The sequence below is a fragment of the Drosophila novamexicana genome, unplaced genomic scaffold, assembly GCF_003285875.2.
Source record: "Drosophila novamexicana strain 15010-1031.04,08,12 unplaced genomic scaffold, DnovRS2.1 tig00000008-arrow-pilon, whole genome shotgun sequence".
In the NCBI taxonomy this organism is placed as follows: domain Eukaryota; kingdom Metazoa; phylum Arthropoda; class Insecta; order Diptera; family Drosophilidae; genus Drosophila; species Drosophila novamexicana.
Window position 1 is genome coordinate 4,137,926 of NW_020824765.1, and position 19,626 is coordinate 4,157,551.

At 43.6% G+C, this 19,626-nt stretch overlaps 4 protein-coding genes across 5 annotated transcripts; 3 read left to right on the forward strand and 1 right to left on the reverse strand.

Annotated features, from left to right (window-relative positions):
- The first annotated feature begins 772 nt into the window (after positions 1 to 772).
- Positions 773 to 5,594, forward strand: LOC115761378 (extracellular superoxide dismutase [Cu-Zn]). Its single transcript, XM_030703132.1, has 5 exons — positions 773 to 888; positions 3,734 to 3,802; positions 3,870 to 4,326; positions 4,391 to 4,412; positions 5,291 to 5,594. Exons 2-5 carry the CDS (start codon positions 3,740 to 3,742, stop codon positions 5,397 to 5,399), a joined length of 651 nt encoding a protein of 216 aa, XP_030558992.1. The 5' UTR covers positions 773 to 888; positions 3,734 to 3,739; the 3' UTR covers positions 5,400 to 5,594.
- Positions 5,595 to 6,655: 1,061 nt separating this feature from the next.
- On the forward strand, positions 6,656 to 10,370 carry LOC115760650 (CD63 antigen). Its single transcript, XM_030702117.1, has 3 exons — positions 6,656 to 7,090; positions 9,234 to 9,422; positions 9,491 to 10,370. Exons 1-3 carry the CDS (start codon positions 7,016 to 7,018, stop codon positions 9,959 to 9,961), a joined length of 735 nt encoding a protein of 244 aa, XP_030557977.1. The 5' UTR covers positions 6,656 to 7,015; the 3' UTR covers positions 9,962 to 10,370.
- A 210-nt stretch (positions 10,371 to 10,580) lies between these two features.
- LOC115762445 lies at positions 10,581 to 15,025 on the reverse strand. The gene is given in 3 exon segments (XM_030704649.1): positions 10,581 to 11,333; positions 11,498 to 12,129; positions 14,634 to 15,025. Coding segments are annotated over 3 exon segments (1,620 nt in total). The 3' UTR covers positions 10,581 to 10,737.
- A 3,097-nt stretch (positions 15,026 to 18,122) lies between these two features.
- On the forward strand, positions 18,123 to 19,467 carry LOC115758864 (serine protease grass-like). Of its 2 annotated transcripts, XM_030699666.1 has the most exons (5): positions 18,126 to 18,253; positions 18,312 to 18,501; positions 18,565 to 18,607; positions 18,661 to 18,854; positions 18,912 to 19,467. In XM_030699666.1, the coding sequence occupies exons 1-5, from the start codon at positions 18,200 to 18,202 to the stop codon at positions 19,319 to 19,321; spliced, it is 891 nt and encodes a 296-aa protein (XP_030555526.1). In that variant the 5' UTR covers positions 18,126 to 18,199; the 3' UTR covers positions 19,322 to 19,467. The 2 variants fall into 2 exon arrangements, with proteins under 2 accessions (XP_030555518.1, XP_030555526.1); XM_030699658.1 differs by having other exon boundaries at positions 18,123 to 18,253; positions 18,661 to 19,467.
- The last annotated feature ends 159 nt before the right edge of the window (positions 19,468 to 19,626 follow it).

Below are 19,626 nucleotides of genomic sequence, written 5' to 3' on the forward strand. Positions count from 1 at the left end.
TTTTGGGTATATGGGCAAGCAATTATGAACTCATTTTGTGAATGGTTGGGTCAAATATATTTTATAAATACAAATATCTAAGTAGTTCTTGCAGCTTCCGAGATCGGCGTGTTCGACAGACAGACGCACGAACCTGGCTCAATCGTCTCAACTCGTCGCCTTGATCAGGAATATGCATATATATCAGGATATATTATACCCTTTGATATCTGCGAATCCAATGAAGTCTTATCCAAATTATGCGTTAAAATATGTTTTTCATAAGTCTAAGCTATGTATGTTCCCATTGCAAAAGGAATTTAATAGATCGGACCTGAGAGCACGATCATTTCGCCTCATTCATAACACATGGCCAAATGATAAGTATTTGAACGGAACTCACGTAGTTGTGTTTTACAGCATTTGTATAATTTCTGAATATTTTCATAAATATTAATTTAAGAATTACAGCACCTCTTAAATATGACAATGCACATTCAAGATCTGATAGCCCGAAGAGAAGTCGAGAAAACAGATAAGCTAAGAGAGCCCTTAACTGTAAGCTGTGTAAGCGAGCGAGCACGTGGCTAGCCGCAAGAGACAGAGCGAGAGAGTAAACGCAAGCATGGCCGGACGAAGATAACGATAGCGCACGATCGTTGTTCGTGTCTTGCCACCCACGACGTCGGCGTCGACGTCGGCGTTGGCGTCGGCGTCGCAATCTCGCATTAAAGCTCAGGTACGCAGCCGACTTGCGCTGGCAATGCCAAAGCTAAAATCAGTTGCTTCGCAGGTCTTCAAGCAAACGCAACACTGCACTTCAATTAAAGCGGTAAATTTAGTATAGCTGTGAATCAGTTTACAATTAACTAATAAATACAAAGAAAACAAGCAACAGCTGCTAACTAGGTAAGTGCACAAACACAATTAAAAGTAAATAAATTTCCATAAAATAACTTTCATTAACTGCACCTGGGGATTAATGCGCAAAAGAATTTAACGAAAAGAACATGCTCAAAAATTCGCCTTATAATTGTTCACTGAAACAATAAAATAATCAAAACCAGTTTTCGCAGAGCTGCATACGCAGTTTAAACAGTACAGAGAATGCCTCAATTTTTGCGTTCATTGGTCCGCCCTTGTGTGGGTTACTGTAACCTGTTATATGGATACATATGTATGCATGTATTTGTGAGCCCCGAAAGCAGAAGCATAAAGAACAAGCACGAGTCAAGCACAGCCGCAGTCGATCTGTCTCTGCTTTGCTTTAACGGTTCTCTTGCATCCGAATTCGAGAAAATACCGTATATGCGAAACATATATTGTTTACAATACAAACGAATGCTCTGCCGATCTTATCTGTCCGGCAATTGACATATCAGTCTTGCAGTTAGTTAGTTAGTTAAAATATAAACATTTAACTGTGTGCTAATTGGGATTGGGAAATACAGCATATCAATTGTATTGTCTAAATAACAACAAGTCGGAAAGAGCTGGGAACTGAGATTTCCTATGTGAACAAGCATCTGAAATTCAGGGTCACTTCAGTTGCCTATAAACATGCATAGTATACGCTAATTGTGCATCACTATTTAGCATGTTGGGATAGCGGCATTTAGCGGTAGCTATAGATATACCAATTTTGCCTGATCAAAGTTATCCGTTCGATTAAGCATTATAGAAGAGAAAAGTTTAAGGGACAAATCTAAATTCGAAAGGTGTTAATTCTCTCATATAATATAAAAATGTGTAATGTGACAATTGGTTTAGTGACCTCTACTAAGCTTTTTTTTATTAGTCTAATTCAGTCTACAATATCCAACAGAAAGATATAAGCTACAAAATGTGCGATAATTGTGTTTAGAGATATTTCAAGCATACCCCTGATCACTTTATGCAGACTTTCGTATCAACGCCTTTTCACTTGCTCGAAGCTTAAACTCGTTGCGAATTTTAGCGAGTGTTGTGTCGTGCTGTTATAGTACAGCTGTTAGCGAGGTTATTAGAAACTTACTATTCAATTGAATCGAATTCAATAAATACGTATAAACATATATCATAGTGCGTAAGTAGTTTTAAAGAGAGTCAAATGAGTTTGAAGTACTTCATGCTGATTAGGGGCTGCCGCAGGTGACTTGCAAATCGTTGACAACCGCTTGATTAGAGCTACAGTAGTTACTGGCTAATCGCAACCAAACGGAGAGTGAGCAGCAAGCATTTAAGCTCATTAATTTATCATTAATCATTGTTGACATTTTTGTAAGGGCCAGCCACCCTAATAATACCTATTTGATGCACACGACAATTGGCCGACAATTTAAGTGAATAGCATTCCGAAATTAGGTGCTGTGAACAACGCACTCAGTGCTCAGGTACACCTAGACTAAAAAACAACTTATCTTATCCGTGAGAATATTCAGAATATTGCGTGCCAACAACGAGATTGAAGTCCGGGCAAATGAAATACTGAACGTGCAACCCAGTTGAAGTGGCAAGTATTGGCTGCGTATATGCTGCCGAGCGGTCCGTGATAAGCTACAGATAAAAGAGAGTTATCAAATATTTATTTGTTTATTAGTGTGTCAAGCCATAAACTAAACACATCTCAGACATTTCATTAAGTAATGCGCAGTCATAAATTAATCGAGAAGTGCGTACAAAAAGAGATTGTTGATTGGCCTTCGACGGCAACGGCAACGGCAACGGCAACTTGTTGGCCATCCGCACTTAACCCTGTGAAAAAGGCTATATTCATTTGCTTGTACATAGAATAAACATATATATACATATAATACACATTTATATATATAGTGCATGACCCAGAAATCGTATCGTAAATAGAGGTTAGGCGCTTCAATTCCGCACACACGGCAATGCAACATTTCCGAGCTCACAAACAGCTGATGGCGCTTTCATAGAGATGTGCGCTCTTAAATAACTAACAGTACTTATAATTCCCAAAAAAAAATATATAAATTTATAGTTGCTCCATATACATTCCTATGAATACAAGACCCATAATAAGCTAAAGGTATTTCCCATGCATATCTGTCAAGTTAGATCAAGGAATTCTCAAATAGTCACGTTTTTACTCAATTCTTAACATTCCTCAATAAATAAATAAATAATATATATTTGTACCCATCACGTCCATATTCATATTGTAAAAACATAATTTTCAAATAACAAATAAATTAGTTTAGATTTTTTCTAAGTTTACAATATCACATAATAGGAAATATAACACCCGCTCAGGGAAAATCTAATTTAACCAAATACATTCAAATTATTATATATGATATTATATTATATACATTCAAGGATAAGCCAATTGTCGTTTGGCAACCAGAACTAGGTCTGGGTCTTGCCTGTTTCCTGAAGCCTTAGACTGAGTCCAGTATAGACATTTATATAATATGATATGTATTTATAACAGTGATCGCGTTCCCTGCAGTGATCTGATATATATAGAGCTCATCTCTGAATTAAGTATTTCCAAAAAGCCGGATGACTTTGTGTATGCTCGTGTGTATGCCAGTAATCAGAGTGCGCTCGTCTCTCAATTGAATAAAATCTAGCGGCAGGTAAAGGTGGCATGTGGCAGGGGGGGCGGCACGGTCAAGCATAGATCAAAGCAGCGCTGTCAGACCTGGGTTATCTGACGTAACTGCAAACGAGATATGCGAATGTTTTGTGTGTTTTCCAACAACAGTCTCATCCCAGGGTTTCTTCTAATGCCAATCTTATCTTGCAGCCCAAAATGTACCAGCTTCTGACCATCACCTTGGCCCTCTGCGCCACACTGAGTGCCGGTGCACAGACGGTAAGTGCAAGCAAATAAATTAACAATACATGGAGTTAATTTTGATATTTGTACCAATCATGTTTAGCGCAACACGCCCATGGAGGCGATTGCCTATTTGACCGGGCCCTTGCAGTCGGACAACACGCAGGTGAAGGGCAACGTGACCTTCATCCAGAACGACTGCGGCCAGAGCGTGCATGTGCGCATTCAGCTGGAGAACGTGATGGAGGGCAAGCATGGCTTCCACATTCACGAGAAGGGAGATCTGAGCAACGGATGCACCAGCCTGGGCGGACACTACAATCCCGACAAGGTGGACCATGGCGCACCGCATCACGAGGTGCGTCACGTCGGCGATCTGGGCAACATTGAGGTGAACGCCAGCCGGACCATCGACATCACCTACACGGACTCGGTTATCAGCCTAAACGGACAGCGTACCATTATTGGACGCAGTGTGGTTCTGCACGAGCTGGAGGACGATCTGGGCCTGGGCAACCACACGGACTCCAAGAAGACGGGCAATGCGGGCGGCCGTATTGGTGCGTACTTAAATATACTACTCGACCAAGTCGAAATACTTATAAATACCCTTTTTCTTTGCAGCCTGCGGTGTTATTGGCATTAAGTAAATATCCGAGCAATTCGTAAATGAACTCAATTGATGTCTCTATATAAAAAATAACTTCTCTAATTTGTGTCAGCTAATAAACTATTGTGTTCTTACCACTGTACTCTCTGTAATGCTAACTGTAAAATTAACTAAAACTGTTATACACACGCTCTCTCATCATTCGCCACATTTGTTATACATACATTAAACATATTGAATGACTGGCTATTTCCGGCTTACTCCCTCTCAGTAGCTGTATCTGTGCATGTGTGTGTGTGTGTGCCTGTCATTAATATTATTGTAGGCCTAAATAAACGTCTATTGCTGAGTTTTGGCTTGAAGGGTGGCTCTGCGCTATGTATGTTATGTACTTATATTGATACTAACTTGATTAGGCTGTAGAATGTTTCATGCTAATGAAAAGCCATCCAATTCGACTAATTGTGTTTGCTTAACCTGTGATCGAAGCTAGCTAACAGTTCATCTAGTTCATCCATTAGCCACATTCACATTCACCATTTCCACACACTCTCAACTTCATGTGCCTCAATCTACTCCACTTTCTGCTGGGCCTGCTTTTGTTTTTGCAGCACGCTTGCCTCATACTACGAACAGCCGACAGCACAACAACAACAACAACAACACCAACAACCTGAACAACAACAATTACTTCAAGCATCCGCATTGCACAGAACTCGTCATCGAGCAAATCAGCCCACATTTTACGTGCCGCACGATCAGCCTCACGATCATGTTGTATATCCACTTCTGCGACATCCCTATCCATACGCATATCCGTACTATCTGTGAATTGTGTTTGTGTTCTGTCCAGCCCCGCCCCCCTCTCCGTTGGCCGATACACTCGTGTCCTAACCACATAACTCTACTTATAGGTCGGATGTGGATGAATGGCCCTGCCGCGACAACGGTGCCGGAACACTGGCTCAATCCTTGTCCATTGTGGCATTCGTAGTCGGTCTGCTCATTGCGCGCGGACTGTGAAGGGGCGGCATGTGACGAAGCAATACTATATATAATGATAACTAATCCACACTCATATCGTATTCCATACAGTACTTAAATGTTTTTCAAATACTCCCCATTGCATTAAGAGCACACAGTCCAAGGACCTACTAAACTGCTTGTATATCGCCTGAGAAGTTCATTGGAAATAAAATCGAAATTGTTATGCCATATATAAAAAAGAAAACTAACTTCATTTTGGGCACTCTCATGACCCATAAACGTTGCCAAATTCCACAGCACAGCCGAGATTTCTGCGACCCGATAAGAAGGAGCCAGCAGGTCCCCAGAAAATTGCCAAGCACCGTCGGACATTTGTGTCCTGGACAAAGCACAAAGAGGCCAACACGCAACATTAAAATCAACCCAAGCCTTGTGACATCCCCCCCCCCAACCGCGGCCCGCACGGATGAGGACAGAGCTTGGCATGCTTCTAGGTGCCAACTCTTGAATTCCAGCGTACTTTAATTATTCGCACAGTCTGGTATTTATTTCATGAATAGCATTTATAACTTTCGCCGTTATTCACATGAAATCACGCAATTTATTTAGTATTATGACGTCGGCCTGGTCTCCCACTCCGCGGGTCGTTTACCCAGTAATAAACCCGTTTATATTGCCTGATATACTGCGCTTAGGTAATCATTTATTTTTTAACTGTAGTATGGAGGTTTACTATCTTTCTTAAAAGAAGATAAGTCTTTCCAATCTGATTAAACTACTATTAATAGATGGTTTAAGGTATTCCCAGATATTCCCTGATCGACAAGATCAAGATCCTCTATCCACATATATTTGTAGTTATAATTTCATGCCAATCAACTAAATAAAAGGGACTTCGACTTGGTAATACAGTCTAGAAGATGGGGATAAGGTTATAGGCAACCCTCGCATAAAGTCTGCGGTGTCATACCTTACAGGTAAATTCTTGAATGTCGCACCTGTGCATGTATTGTGCTATTGTATTCGCGCTTTCTGTGCACCTTACGTTTGTCGAGTGCGCCTAATGAGTGCAATGACTTGGTGCCCTCCCCCTTACGCCACCCTGCGGAAGCCCTAGACGACCCAGAAAGCCTGGGCTAGCGTCTGGGAACTTTGCACAGCCGCTGGTCAAAGTTGTTGGTGCCTTCGTAGGAGCTACATGTAAATCAACAAAATGGGTTATAAGACCCGGCTCCCTCCCCCCGATTCCAACAACCAGGCCCTAATCGCATGGCCTGAATAGGCACGATGAACGGGCTATGGTTTCCTCGAAAAGACTTTCACTCACTTTTACTTTAGCTTCTGGCCATTGTAATGACCAGAGGCGGCTTGGGTCTGGGTCCGCAGTGTTTCCCGTTGGTTGTCAGCCGCGCCGTGGCCACAACACAAGCCACCGACTTGGTTGCCAACCTCATTAGCTTGGCCAACAGCCACCGGTCAGTTCCAATCGCAACGCCATTTCGAAAAGACGCGCGCGCTCCCAGAACAACCAAATCCCAGCATACTTATCAGCTTTGCTCATCATCACAAAGTTGCTCTAATTTTGGAATACCCACTACAGAAACACCTTAGGCAGGTTATTTTTATCGCACACGGACACCTTCGACTATTAGATGAGAATCAAAATGCGCGCCTGCGGCCCCAGTTTGATCAAATACGTTCTGTTTGCCTTCAATGTGCTATTTGCGGTAAGTGAAAAGTTCAACGATCTTTGGAAAAAAGATCTTTGAATAAAGAATATTTTAAATAGTTTTAACTTCTTCAAAACTTCTTTCAAATTTTTGATTTCATTATTTCCACACTTTCAAATAAAGTTGATTTTCTTATAAACAATATTCAAGTAAAACGAGCAGACCTTGCAAAATAAATTTCATTTGTTGCTTAATAAAAGCAAATTATATCAAAGTTTGATTAAGGAAAATGTCGTCATTTTTTAATTATTTCTATAGTTACATATATTAGTGAAATATCAGGTCGAAGCTAAGATTTAAATCAAATATTGAATAATAGGAGAAAAACCTTAAAAAAGCAGCTCAGCTGCCAATTATTATTATTGCACTTGTCCTTGTGATTATTAACCAAAAAAGTAAACCATTAGAAAAGAATTGTTAATTCCGCTATGTTTGAACCAGCGACCTTTCGTTTGCTAGTTCGACACTCAGACTAGACTAGACTAGCCCTATGCCAAGTAGGCCTGCTCGTTCCCGAAGCAAGAGTTAACTTCAGTAAGCCCAGTAACCCAGTTAATTCGACCATAAGCAATAATACTTAGAAGATTACCCCAGTTAGTCAATTTGTATGCCCTTAAAGAGGATGTTTTTTATTCTGCCGAGGGACATAGTCCTCTCTGACCCCGATTTGTATATGCATAGTATTTCTTGTGTACGCGTGCATGTCATTCAACTGCTTAGATTTTCGTTTACAGGCCGAACATTAAGTTGATATAAGAAGAACTTTTAAATTTCCAATATTACTTGACAAAACTCAGCAATTCATATTTTATACCGTGCTCCAAGCATACATATGTTGTATCTATAGGGAGAATATGTCAAGTTGAACTCTAATATTGAACATTTTATATATCTCTTGACCTGACTCAGAGACAACGAGCTTCACAATTTTCTTATTGAGTAATAAACAGATATATTACTACTCAATGACAATTCTCATACCACATCTGCAAGTCCCTATCAAATGGGCTGCTTTAGAAAGAGTATTTAACCTTCGGTTTGCCGAATATTGCCGCTCTTCGTTATTTTTAATAGTTTTGGTTAAGGTCAAACATATGCACTTACTTATCCACACGATGACCGATAAAAAATGACAGTTTTACTTGTCATTAGATGAAATGGCGTGCTTCAAAATAAAGTAACCCAGGTGTAATTTAAATAAACTGCATGTAGTTAGTTGCTTTTTAAAAATATGATGAAATTATTTGGCAGGAAAATATCACGTGTAATGTAAATAGTTGCTCTTTTAAAATAAAAATAAATATAATTAAGTATATGGCAGCAGCAATGGATAATTGATAATAAGCAGCGGATAATGGATTATTGTATAGTGCATAATGAATAAAGGATAGGGGATTGTGGATAATGGATAGTGGATAATATTTTGTGGATAATGGACAGTAGATAATATATAGGGGATAATGGATAGTGGATAATAAATATTGTAGATAATGTATACCAAATAATATAATGGATAGTGGATAATAAATACTGTGGATAATGTATAGCAGATAATATATAGGGGTGGATAATAAATAAATGGTAGTGGATAATAAAATTGTGGATAATGTATAACAGATAATATATAGGGGATAATTGGTAGTGGATAATAAATATTGTGGATAATGTATAACAGATAATATAAAGTGGATAATAGATCGTATATAATATATTGTGAATAATGGATATCAGATAAGATATAGTGGATAATGGATAGTGGACAATTTGCATTTGTTAGGCGCGCACAAAAGTAGGCAGCACAATTTTCAATGCCACAAGGCTGCGGCCTTTGATTTGACCAGCAGCGACAACAAAAACAAAAACAACAACAACAAGTACAGAAATGACGGCATGGAATTGCCATTGACTTGGCTAAGGTTGTGGCAGCGGCAGTTGATGCCTTATCAGGCAATTAGAGTTAGTAATGCAAACACAAACAAAAACACGAAAGCCAAGTCATACGGGTAAATGCGTAGGTTTTGATTGGGTGGGTCATTAAACAAATTGTGCCATGGATTAGTTATGGGCCATATAATGGCCGCTGCTTGAAGAAAATCGATGACCAGTTTCTGTTTAATTATGTGTTTGATGCGTGTTGCAGCTTTCCGGTCTTGGCATACTGGTGGCCGGTGCCATCGTCCTGGCCGATGTCAATGAATTTAACCATTTTGTGGAGGGACGCGTCCTGGCGCCGCCGATTGTGCTAATTGTCACCGGGCTGGTGATCTTTCTCATTGCCTCATTGGGTTGCTTTGGCGCCATCAAGGAGTCGCCCACTCTGCTCCTAACGGTGCGTACACACACACACATACACACGTTTAGCCATACAAAACTTACCTGTTACTCACCTGTGAACAGTACGCCGTGCTGCTGGCCATCATCTTTATCGTGGAGCTGGCCGTGGGCATTGCGGCGAGCGTGTTTAAGAAGGATCTGGAGAGCATGCTGAAGAACTCATTGCAGGAGTCGATCAAGCGCTCCAACAGCGAGGACAGCATCGCCTGGGACAATGTCCAGCGCAAGCTGATGTGCTGCGGCGTGGACACGCCCGCCGACTGGCGTGCCCTCAGCCTGAACAAGACCCTGCCGGCCAGCTGCTGCCAGCCGCAGTTCATCGATGCCGCCGTCGGACACTGCACGGAATCGCCGGCCCTTGGCAAGGACAAGTATTTCCAGGAGGGCTGCGTCGGCAAGCTCAAGGAGCGCATCGATAAGAACGCCGTCATTCTGATTGGCGTCGGCATCGGCATCGCCTTCATACAAATCCTGGGCATAGTGCTCGCCTGCTATCTGGCCTCCGCCATACGATACGCACGCCAAGCGAACTAAGCACACCTCCCACCAAGCATCTAGTTAATCTCAAACTCAATATGGATCTCATGTCAGTCCGTTAAATATACATGCATGAGCCCATTTTATTCCCTAGTCAATTTATGCATTACGACAAGTTATATACCGCTCTGGAGAACTTTTCCACCCTCTCATCGAGATAAACGAGGCTCGCTCTGGCAACAACTTTAGCTATAAATAGAACTTGGTTCTACATACTACCAACTATTCCAGATGTTTTTCTATATTTCTCGGGAACTGCGAATAGGAAGCAAATCATCTTGGAATCCAATGAGCCTTCCTCTTCTACTTCAAAACGCAACAAATCACAAAAGTTGAAAAGCTAAAAAGTTAATTGACCTTGATTAAATTTCATTTCATTTGATTTCCATATTATTTTCCAGCTTACCTTTGAGTAATCAGCTTGAGCCCCAAGTTTTTAATGAATTAATCTTTTGACTTATATGCAAACGAGTTTCAATCGAATAAAACAATTAAATTGCTCCAAGTAATTGTGTTTGGTGTCTACAATTTATTGTTCTCAGCTAATTTCAGTGGCGATTGGCCTGCACAGCGTCTTCAAGCATGAATTGCCGACTCTAGTTCAACTACAACTACGAGGATGCATCCTCGGATTGTGACTCAGCTGGGTGCGTAGCTGTTTAACGAGTGCGCTCTACTTCTACGTATGAAGATCTGCCCGTGAAAGGGGCTTGAATGGGTTTTATTAGGGCAAATGCATAACTTGGTCCTCGGCCGTGTCCAGTCTGCCGTGCTCACTCTCTCTGCAGCAGGGACTCGGAGAGGCGTTCGATGGCCGTTGTTGGCGACTTCTTGGTCTCCTTCTCGCCGGCGACGGCAGCCTCAGCCTCGGCCTGTGCATCGGCGGCCTCCTGGGCCTTGGCCTCCTCGTGCTCGCGCTGCTTTTGGAACTGACGGAATTCCGTGGGCGTCAACATGCCCCGCAGCACGGTGTCATAGCTAACACTTACACCCTTGGCGCACATCTTCTGATGCAGCTTCCAGCACTCGCGTTCCTTGATGCTGCACACGTACAGCGGGAAATTGTATTCCTGCTGCTGCTGCTGCTGCTGCACGTTGCAGTTGGCTGCGTTGTTCTCCTTCTTGTCCTCCTCCGAAGGTGAGCTGGATGAGTCAGAGAGCTGTTGCTGCTGCTGTCGCTGACGCGACTCCATCTGAATACCCGACTTGCTGCCAGGCTCGCTGAGGAAAATGGAGACGGGCGGCGCCGTCGGGGGTCGATTGGCGCGAATGCGCGCAGCCAGCGGGGCAATCGATCCGCGCCTGATCATGTGCGAGTACTCCTTGGAGGCCAGTTGAAAGGTGGGCGGATAGCTGTCTTGAAACGAGACTGCAAAAAGAGTTAGTCCATCTGACTGATCCTGGTTAAACAACGTTCCTAACTTTCTCTCTCTGTCTCTTTGTCTTTCTAGCATCAAGGATCTGATCTCCCACCTAAGATGCCAGCCCTCAAGAACAAGGAGTTGCCCTCAGGGCAGCATGCTCAGCACTTACCCGATTTGCCCGTTTTGCGCAGCAGAGGCGCCCGTCGCTGCGGACTGCGCTGCAATGCCGCCGGCGGCTGTTTCTCGCTGGAGGCGGAGGAGTTCTCCTCACGCTCCGAGTCACTGCCCTCGGAGCTGAGAAGCGACACCAGGGTAATAACATCCTGCGCAATGACACTGCGTGTGCGACTGAGGGCCTTCTTGCCGGAGCCGCTGGCATCGGTGCTCAGCATGGGGCTGTTATCGGGCGGCACCGCCACCGAGGAGGTGGCGCGCGTGAAGATCTTGCGCCTACGCAGCTTCTGCTGGCTGCGCTTGCTGGCGGCGGCAAGGGCGCTCTTGCTGCTCTCATCCATGCGCACCGGCGCGGACATGGCGCGCACCAAGGGCGGACGCCGCTGAACGGTCAAAGCGGACGAGACGTTCGCCTCAGTAGGGGTCGGCTTGGATGCTGTGCTCTGCTCCTTGGCCAGCTCGCTGCACTCCGTGGCGCTGTCAATGTCGCTGTGGCTGGGCTCCTGCTCGTTGGTGGCGCGTATCGTCTGCGCCAGCACAATATTGAGATTGATGCGATTCTTGTCCGCCTTGGCGCTGTGGGATCAAGAAAGCATATGAGTGTTTACTGATTGATTGACTGACTGACTGATTGACTGACCGAGTGACCTACTCGGGCTTGGCTAAATTTAAATCAAATTATTTGGCATTAGTTTGCAATTTATGCTGTGCTCGATTCCACATGCGAATTGGCCGCATGCAACATTGCGGCCCGAAATAGAAATTAATTCGTGCAACGCCTAAAACCTGCCCACCTTCTACTCCCCCTTCTCACGCTAGGCAGCAAGCTCCTGCTCCAGTCTGTCTGTCTTTCTGTCTTTCCGTCTGTCTGTTTGTGTGCATTCGAATTTGAAAACGAAACCATGTCAATTACATTTACAATTCGCGCCCAAAAAATGTCTTGTTCGGGCCAAAGTTCAATGAACCAGTTCCTGTCTTCAGCTCCAGTTACAGTTACAGTTACACTCACAGCTCTGGCTATCTAATCCTCCGACGCCTGCTGATCGACTTAACTGTGCCGCGACGCGGTGCCTGAGTGACACGGCAGGTGGCCCGCACTCGAGCACGTCTCCAAGTCCGGGCCGGATCCGGGCCCGCATGTCAGCCGTGTGTTTGCGCCAGCCTAATCATATGCATCGCACACATGCACACATGCACACATGCACACATGCATACATGTACAACTTTGACGTCGGCGTCAAGCATGCAAATTGCGCAAAGTATCGAAAGTGTCATTTCGAGAGAGGGGAAGGGGGCGCGGTTAACCAGCTCGTTTTATGCGAATATAAAAACATGCATTTATATGTTAATAAGCTCTACGCATGTGGAGCTGCAAACTTGACATGGTCAAACTAATCATTGACACTCTTGCATACAAAACATAACTTCTTTAACTTTTAGCCATATATACATATGTATATATATCTGCAGGATTAATAATGTTGTCTTAGGTCAGTTATATATTTTATTGGGAGAACGTGTGGAGTTCATGTAATGGGAATAAGTTTATTAAGAATGTCTTCGATGTACATGATGTCCCAATATCATTGTACTTTCATAAGATGGAGCAAAATTAGTTTAAATCGTATCTAATCTAATCGCACAACTATTCTTAAATGTTCTGCATTAATATATACTTATTTCACATGTGCTGATACAAAAACATATATGTAGAACAAGTTGTCTTATAATCATTCAAGTTTTCTTCTGTAAATGGCGTCGGAGTATATAGTCCGATTTTTATGGCAACCAAATATGTGCATGTAACAGATCTGACTTAAAGGAATCCGTTTTTTCTCCAAATTTAAGAGAGTGGAGAGACGCATGCAAGAAGTGAGAAATGTGAAAGCTGCATATACTCCATATACGAGAGTCGATCCACATCCAATTCTCTAGCTCTTATAACTTTCGAGACATGCTTAAGAAAACAATTCTTCAATTCGGTGTTGCTTGTAGTTTTGGAAATGGAAAGAGATATTGACGGGTTTTGGGTATAGTATGTGAGACGGAGAGACAGACGAGCATGTCTAGATCGATACAGGTCATTATTCGGATCAGGATCTTGCCATATATTAATATAACCAATCGCACTTTTTGTGTATAGCTATTTAATCTTGGTCAAAATCTATCAAAAATCAGATAGCTCTGCGTGTTAAAGCAAACATTAATTGGTGTCGTGTAAAAAACCGAAATAGAACCCGTTTTCTAACGACAATTGATAACAATGTTTTGGCCATAAAACGAAAGCAATTATCTATAAACAATTCAATGAAAGTAATACATTGTGACTTTGAAGATATCTCTAAGAACAATTGGGTTTTCTATAAGAGTACTTTATGATGTCAGCTTTTTTTATAAAGCTAGATCAATTCAATCGAACTCTTGTTATTGATGAATTGCTTGTGTGAACAATCTTTAGTCAGACGAGTAATATAAACTAGTATATGTTCGACTATTACATATAGTATATATACTTATTATACCCTAGCAAAAGGCATTACAATGCTGTGACAAAATGTGTCACACATGGGGGAAGACAGCTCAGACTACATAAAGTTCTTCTATATGTATTTGATCGGGATGAATGACAAGACCTTTATTACAAAATCTGTTATTGAAGATATCTTGCCAAAAATAGAACTCTTTAGTTTACTGTGATGTTGCATATGAGGAAGGTCTTATACTTATCGGACTACTATTACGTATAGCTGAAATAGGAAACTTGAGTAAACGTGAACAAATTTGTTCAGTTATCCAAAATATCTTCACAAAGCTCAATCTGCAAAAGCGTAAGGGTATTTTTTCTCCGGCGTGCTGGAGATAGTCGTTCTTCCTGGTTATTATTACTATGCACACAGTTAGTTGCTTCACAATTGTGAGGTTGTGTTTGAAGGAAGCTGGAATGTGCGAGGCATATATACCCGGAATATACCAGGTATCGCCCAAACGGCAGCACTTTCAATGGATATACCCCAGAAATACCCCTAACTGGAAATGGTGCTCCGTAGTTGACTTACTTTTCTGAATGTGTTTGGTCTTCTTTCGGCTCCTCCGGCAGCCGCTGCTTCTGGCCACCGTCACCGACCAGCGGCGTCTTCTGCAGAGAGGATGTTGATGACCAGGCCACCAGGCTCTTGTCCCTCAATCGAATGCCAAGGTCCGGCTGCGAGGGCGTTAGCCGGCCCGCCATTCTGGCCGCGGACTCGTCAAGGGCCAAGGATGTCTGGCGACTCAGGCGGCCCGCCGGACTGGGCGCGTACAGCTTCTGGCGAATGTTCTCAATGGAGCGGCCGACGGAGAGGCCACGCGTTAAATAACCGCGCTGCTGGGCTGAATATCTGCTTACGCCATGGGCGTGGCTGGCCGGCTCCATGAGCGAATGCTGCTTGCGCACGGCCAGCGACGCAGTCGACGTCGACGTCAGCTGCGACGTCGACGTTGCTGTCGTCTGGTAGCGACGGCGGCTTGCCACGGACAACGACATGGCCAGGAGTGTGTGGTATTCCGTTTGATGGCCAAAAGCCGACTGCTGTGCGAACGCTTCAGCAGAGAATCAATTGCCGCACATCCTCATCGAATGCAAATCAATTACTTTGCCATTAGGCAATAGCCAGGCAATAACTTTGTCAACAAAGGCGCTGGGCGGGTTGCGGGCTCGAATCCGAATCGAAAGCAAAAACCGGCTACAGTCACGAACCGGCGCGGCTGCCACTTGAGTTGACGTCAACTTTCACTTGGAGCTAATTTGCAATTGTTATGGCCAGGTGCCAGGCGTCCACCTCCAACTCCTCGCCGCCTCAGGTTCCAGATTCCAGCTCGGGTGGCTCTGACTTTCCACGTCCACTTTGTTTGCCTGCCGCCCGCCAACTGCGTTTTGTGAATGAAGCGCCCGCTTGGAGCAGCTTCGTCATGTTGCCAACAAACAAGTCAACAAGCCAACAAACCAACAAACAACTTGCCCGCATGGGCGTTGCTAACGCCCCCCTCCACCCCCTCCACCAAACACACACCCGCACCCACTCCCGTACCCGTGTCCGTATCCGTGCTGGAAGCGGCGCCATCGCCAGCGGTGCTGCGGCTCGGCTGTCGCTCGACTTGACTCCCACTGAACTGTTTGTCCCATTTCCGCCGGAGCGCACACGTGCAGGCAACGCCGCAACGAGGGCTGCTCGGCAGGTATTACAATTCCAGCAAGATTAAGCTGAGCCTAAGCCACAGACTAGAGCTCGCCTTGAGGTTCCTCTTGGAGTGCAGACGGATGAGAGTCCTTAAGCAAATATTGACAATGGAATTACCGACTTATCTTTCCTATTTCCGAATATTCGCATGAAGACAACGGCCTTTAATTGGTTGTCTGATTCCAATTGGAGCTCTCATTTATTTTTCGGTTATCGGAAAAAAAACTCGTACTACGCGAGGACTAGGAGGACCTACGTTCCAAATTTCAAGTCTCCAGCTTTTATAGGTTCCGAGATCCTTGCGTCCATACAAACGGAAGGATGGATGAACGGACAGAGACACGGACTTGGCTAGATCGACTCGGCTATTGATGCTGATCAAGAACATATAAACATTATTTTGATAAATACCCCTTTTATCAGTTACAGGGTATAAAAAACAAGATTGAAGGACTTTATGATACAATTTCTGATGAGTTCCTTAATAAAAGATCGTAACTAACCTGCCATAAGACATAGAAAAATCTCCCTTTGACTTCGATTGGGTATGCCTATAATCCTTTTCATCCTTTGCAGGGTATTTGTGAAACGTCCCTCGCCAGCATTTAGGGCTGATTGGCTGACTGGCAAGTTTTGCCAACTCAATGAACTCGCACGAACTTTTGTTTTCATTTCGACGCCTGCCGAATATGGTATATTCCACGCACACGCCCACTTTGAATGCTATCAAATGGGCCGAGAGGATTACGATATTTAACCAACAACAAATCCCTGTGCGTAACCGGGCCAACACAATGGGCCCAATGAATGAATGAATCGCCGCCGGGCGAGAGTGCGTGAAGTCAACTCGTGCAAGTCGCTCAATGTCAACAAATGTTAGATGCAAATTTCAAGCAGAGCGAGAGAGAGAGAAAGAGAGGGGAGGGGGAGGGAGCAGTACGAATATCTGATGGCAAGTGAAAAACTTTCACATTTGTGACAATTTCAAATTCATCAAAGACATGCAAAGTTGAATACAAGTTTTTCGTGCACGCTGGCAATCAAAAAGTAACGAACCTAACTGCTCCGCGAGGCAGTCGCAGCTGGGCGGGATGGGGATGAGGATGGTTCACATGGTAGTAGAAACAATAGCAACAAAAACAAAAACGAAACAGCAAATGGCATCGAGCACCAAATCAAGCCGATTTCAGGGTCACATGCCATTCACATATTCCCGTCCATGCGAGTATTTGGATATATATTCGAATAGATTCTATTGCAGTCGAAAATCGTTGCGAGTACTCAAAACAAAACTGAAAGTCGAGCCGGAGCCCGAGCCGGAACCGAAGCCCGAGCCGGGCGCATTAATCACAACAAGTCAATATTTATTGGCCTACCCTCAGCACCTTTTTCTTGCCGGCATTTTGGCAGGAAAATTCATTTTCGCTTTTCGCAATCTCGAGTCAATTATAATAGTGGAAATGAGCTAAACAAACGGCGCTAAATAAATTCATATTTGTCAGGCGGTGTCAAAATACCAGCCGGTACGAGCAGGCACCACATTGCCCGGCCGAGATCCATAACCATTTCAATAAACGATTGCCATTAAAGGTGACTGACTACGAGGTACCCTGCAGGACTTTCATTGCTCATTATTCAACTCATTGCAACAATATAATTAATACAACATAGAAAACGATTCGTGGAATGACAGGGATTGATTAGAGTCAAGGCAGGAGAAATAAATAGGAATACAATAAGAAAAGGTTTGGGAGAGAAAACGAAAGAGAGGTAGAGTACAAAAGACCCAAACAGAGAGAGAGAGAGAGAGAGAGAGAGGTAGAGTACAAAAGACCCAAACAGAGAGAGAGAGAGAGAGATAGAGAGAGAGATAGAGAGAGAGAGAGAGAGAGAGAGATAGAGAGAGGGAGAGAGAGAGAAAGAGAGGGAAAGACAGATAGCGAGAGAGAGAGAGAGAGAGAAAGCAAAAGCTGAACACTTCGTGAGTCATGAGAATTGCATAGAAGGGCAGTATATGCCAAACACAGAAATTCGCTACAAAACAAGTAAAATGGTTTTATTCAAATTTATGTTAAAGACAGAGAATAAAGCATATCTAACGCCATAAAGCATCAGAAATGTCCGAGAGAGCCAACATTATATAAGCCGATATTACCCGGCGTTGTCCATCCTTAAATTAAAAAATCATTTTTCCACCCACTTTCCGCCCGTTTAGAAAATGCAAATCTTTTCCACAAAGTATACCACATTGTATGCTCTGCTCTTACCCTTTCGCTATGAAATTTGTTTGTTGTTGTTAGGAATGATGGAGGGCTTATCAATGTAAGCACAGGTATATATATATTTTTTTTTGTATTATGTATTTTATTTACATTTGACCCAACAAACGTGATAAGCTCTTATGCTCCTGATTGTGCCTATAAGAGTCAACAACAAAAGCGAATCTTCAGTAGACGCGCGACGAAAGTGCATTCAGCAAGATGCAATTGCCTTCCAGCTTATTGATACTGTGCACGATCCTGTGGAGCCAGTCTGTAAGTAGTAGGGATCGGCTAATTGTGGACTTAAGCGATATCTGAGTGCAATCCCCAGCTCTGTGTGCGGGCTGACGAGGCGAACGGACTGCGGATATTGGAAGCACAAAAGTGCGGCATTTTTTTAACGATCCGAATAACCAATGGTCACGAGGTTGCCCTGGGCTCCAGGCCTTGGATGAGCTTGCTCCGCTTGCGTCACGGACAAGACGAGGCCTTTGCGTGCGCTGGCACGCTCATAACCGATCGTAAGTAGGATCGAGGATCGGGGATCGAAGATAGGAACTAAATGAATTTTAATTTAAATGCAGGCTTCGTACTCACCGCCGCCCACTGCTTGACGCGAAACGAACTGTAAGCATAACATATCAACCCGGCAGCACCTTGGCTACAATTGCAATTTACAGGGTATCTGTGCGCTTAGGCGAGCATCAATTATCTACGGAAACGGACTGCAAGCCAGCGGGCAGAACCATCAGATGCCTGCCGCCCGTTGAGGATATTGACGTGGAGCGGGTTTTTAGGCACGCGGACTACGTGCCGGAGACGAACCACAATGACATAGCTCTGATTCAGCTGGCCCGCCCCGTGGCCTTCAAGCGTGAGTATTTCGTGTGGATCGTGGAGACTATGGCTCTTAATAATTCCCTGCTTGTAGCACACATCAGGCCCATTTGCTTGCCGATTAATGCAACTTTGCAGCAAAGGGCGGAGTCGAGTGAAAATTTTGTTGTAACTGGCTGGGGCACCACGGAGGATGGCAGCGATTCTGATGTTCTGCTGGAGACGGCCATCGATACACAGACGCGCCGATCGTGCTTTAATTCGTACGCCCGGGAAATCAAACAGACCCAACTCTGTGCCGGAGCACTCAGGAGCGACTCTTGCAGAGGTGACTCCGGTGGCCCGTTGTCGTACCCGGCCATATATTCGAACAGACAACGCTTTGTCCAGTTCGGCATTGTCAGCTATGGTGCCCGCAGCTGTGGCAGCGGCTTTCCGGCCGTCTACACAAACATTGCCAGCTTCATACCGTGGATAACCAATATAATAGGCGCGAATTCCTAATCAGGAAAACACTAGCATACTAAATAATAATCAAATTACATTCATGACCTCATTATCATTATGTTGAGTTTGATTACAAATGGTAGATAATTTTCCTGAATGCCTTAGATTTCCAACACGTATTAACATTTAAAATAAAAAATTGACTGATTTGCAGCACAATTATATAAAATATAAAAAATATAATAAAAATGATACTATCTTCTGGTTCTATTTTATGCTGTGTACTTTATGCCAATTCTTATTCAATCCGTAAATTTGTATATTTTTGTATTATCAAGATTTATAATTTTACCGCCAAACAA

What these genes read in the sequence shown, in the direction of transcription:
- LOC115761378 (XM_030703132.1), top strand. Translation starts at nt 3,740, where the DNA reads ATGTACCAGCTTCTGACCATCACCTTGGCCCTCTGCGCCACACTGAGT. An exon ending in CAATGCGGGCGGCCGTATTG is followed by an intron (nt 4,327 to 4,390) that starts GTGCGTACTTAA and finishes TTTTCTTTGCAG; the next exon opens with CCTGCGGTGTTATTGGCATT. An exon ending in TGCGGTGTTATTGGCATTAA is followed by an intron (nt 4,413 to 5,290) that starts GTAAATATCCGA and finishes CTCTACTTATAG; the next exon opens with GTCGGATGTGGATGAATGGC.
- LOC115760650 (XM_030702117.1), top strand. Translation starts at nt 7,016, where the DNA reads ATGAGAATCAAAATGCGCGCCTGCGGCCCCAGTTTGATCAAATACGTT. An exon ending in CCTTCAATGTGCTATTTGCG is followed by an intron (nt 7,091 to 9,233) that starts GTAAGTGAAAAG and finishes TGCGTGTTGCAG; the next exon opens with CTTTCCGGTCTTGGCATACT. An exon ending in CGCCCACTCTGCTCCTAACG is followed by an intron (nt 9,423 to 9,490) that starts GTGCGTACACAC and finishes ACCTGTGAACAG; the next exon opens with TACGCCGTGCTGCTGGCCAT.
- LOC115758864 (XM_030699658.1), top strand. Translation starts at nt 18,200, where the DNA reads ATGCAATTGCCTTCCAGCTTATTGATACTGTGCACGATCCTGTGGAGC. An exon ending in TGGCACGCTCATAACCGATC is followed by an intron (nt 18,502 to 18,564) that starts GTAAGTAGGATC and finishes ATTTAAATGCAG; the next exon opens with GCTTCGTACTCACCGCCGCC. An exon ending in TGCTTGACGCGAAACGAACT is followed by an intron (nt 18,608 to 18,660) that starts GTAAGCATAACA and finishes TGCAATTTACAG; the next exon opens with GGTATCTGTGCGCTTAGGCG.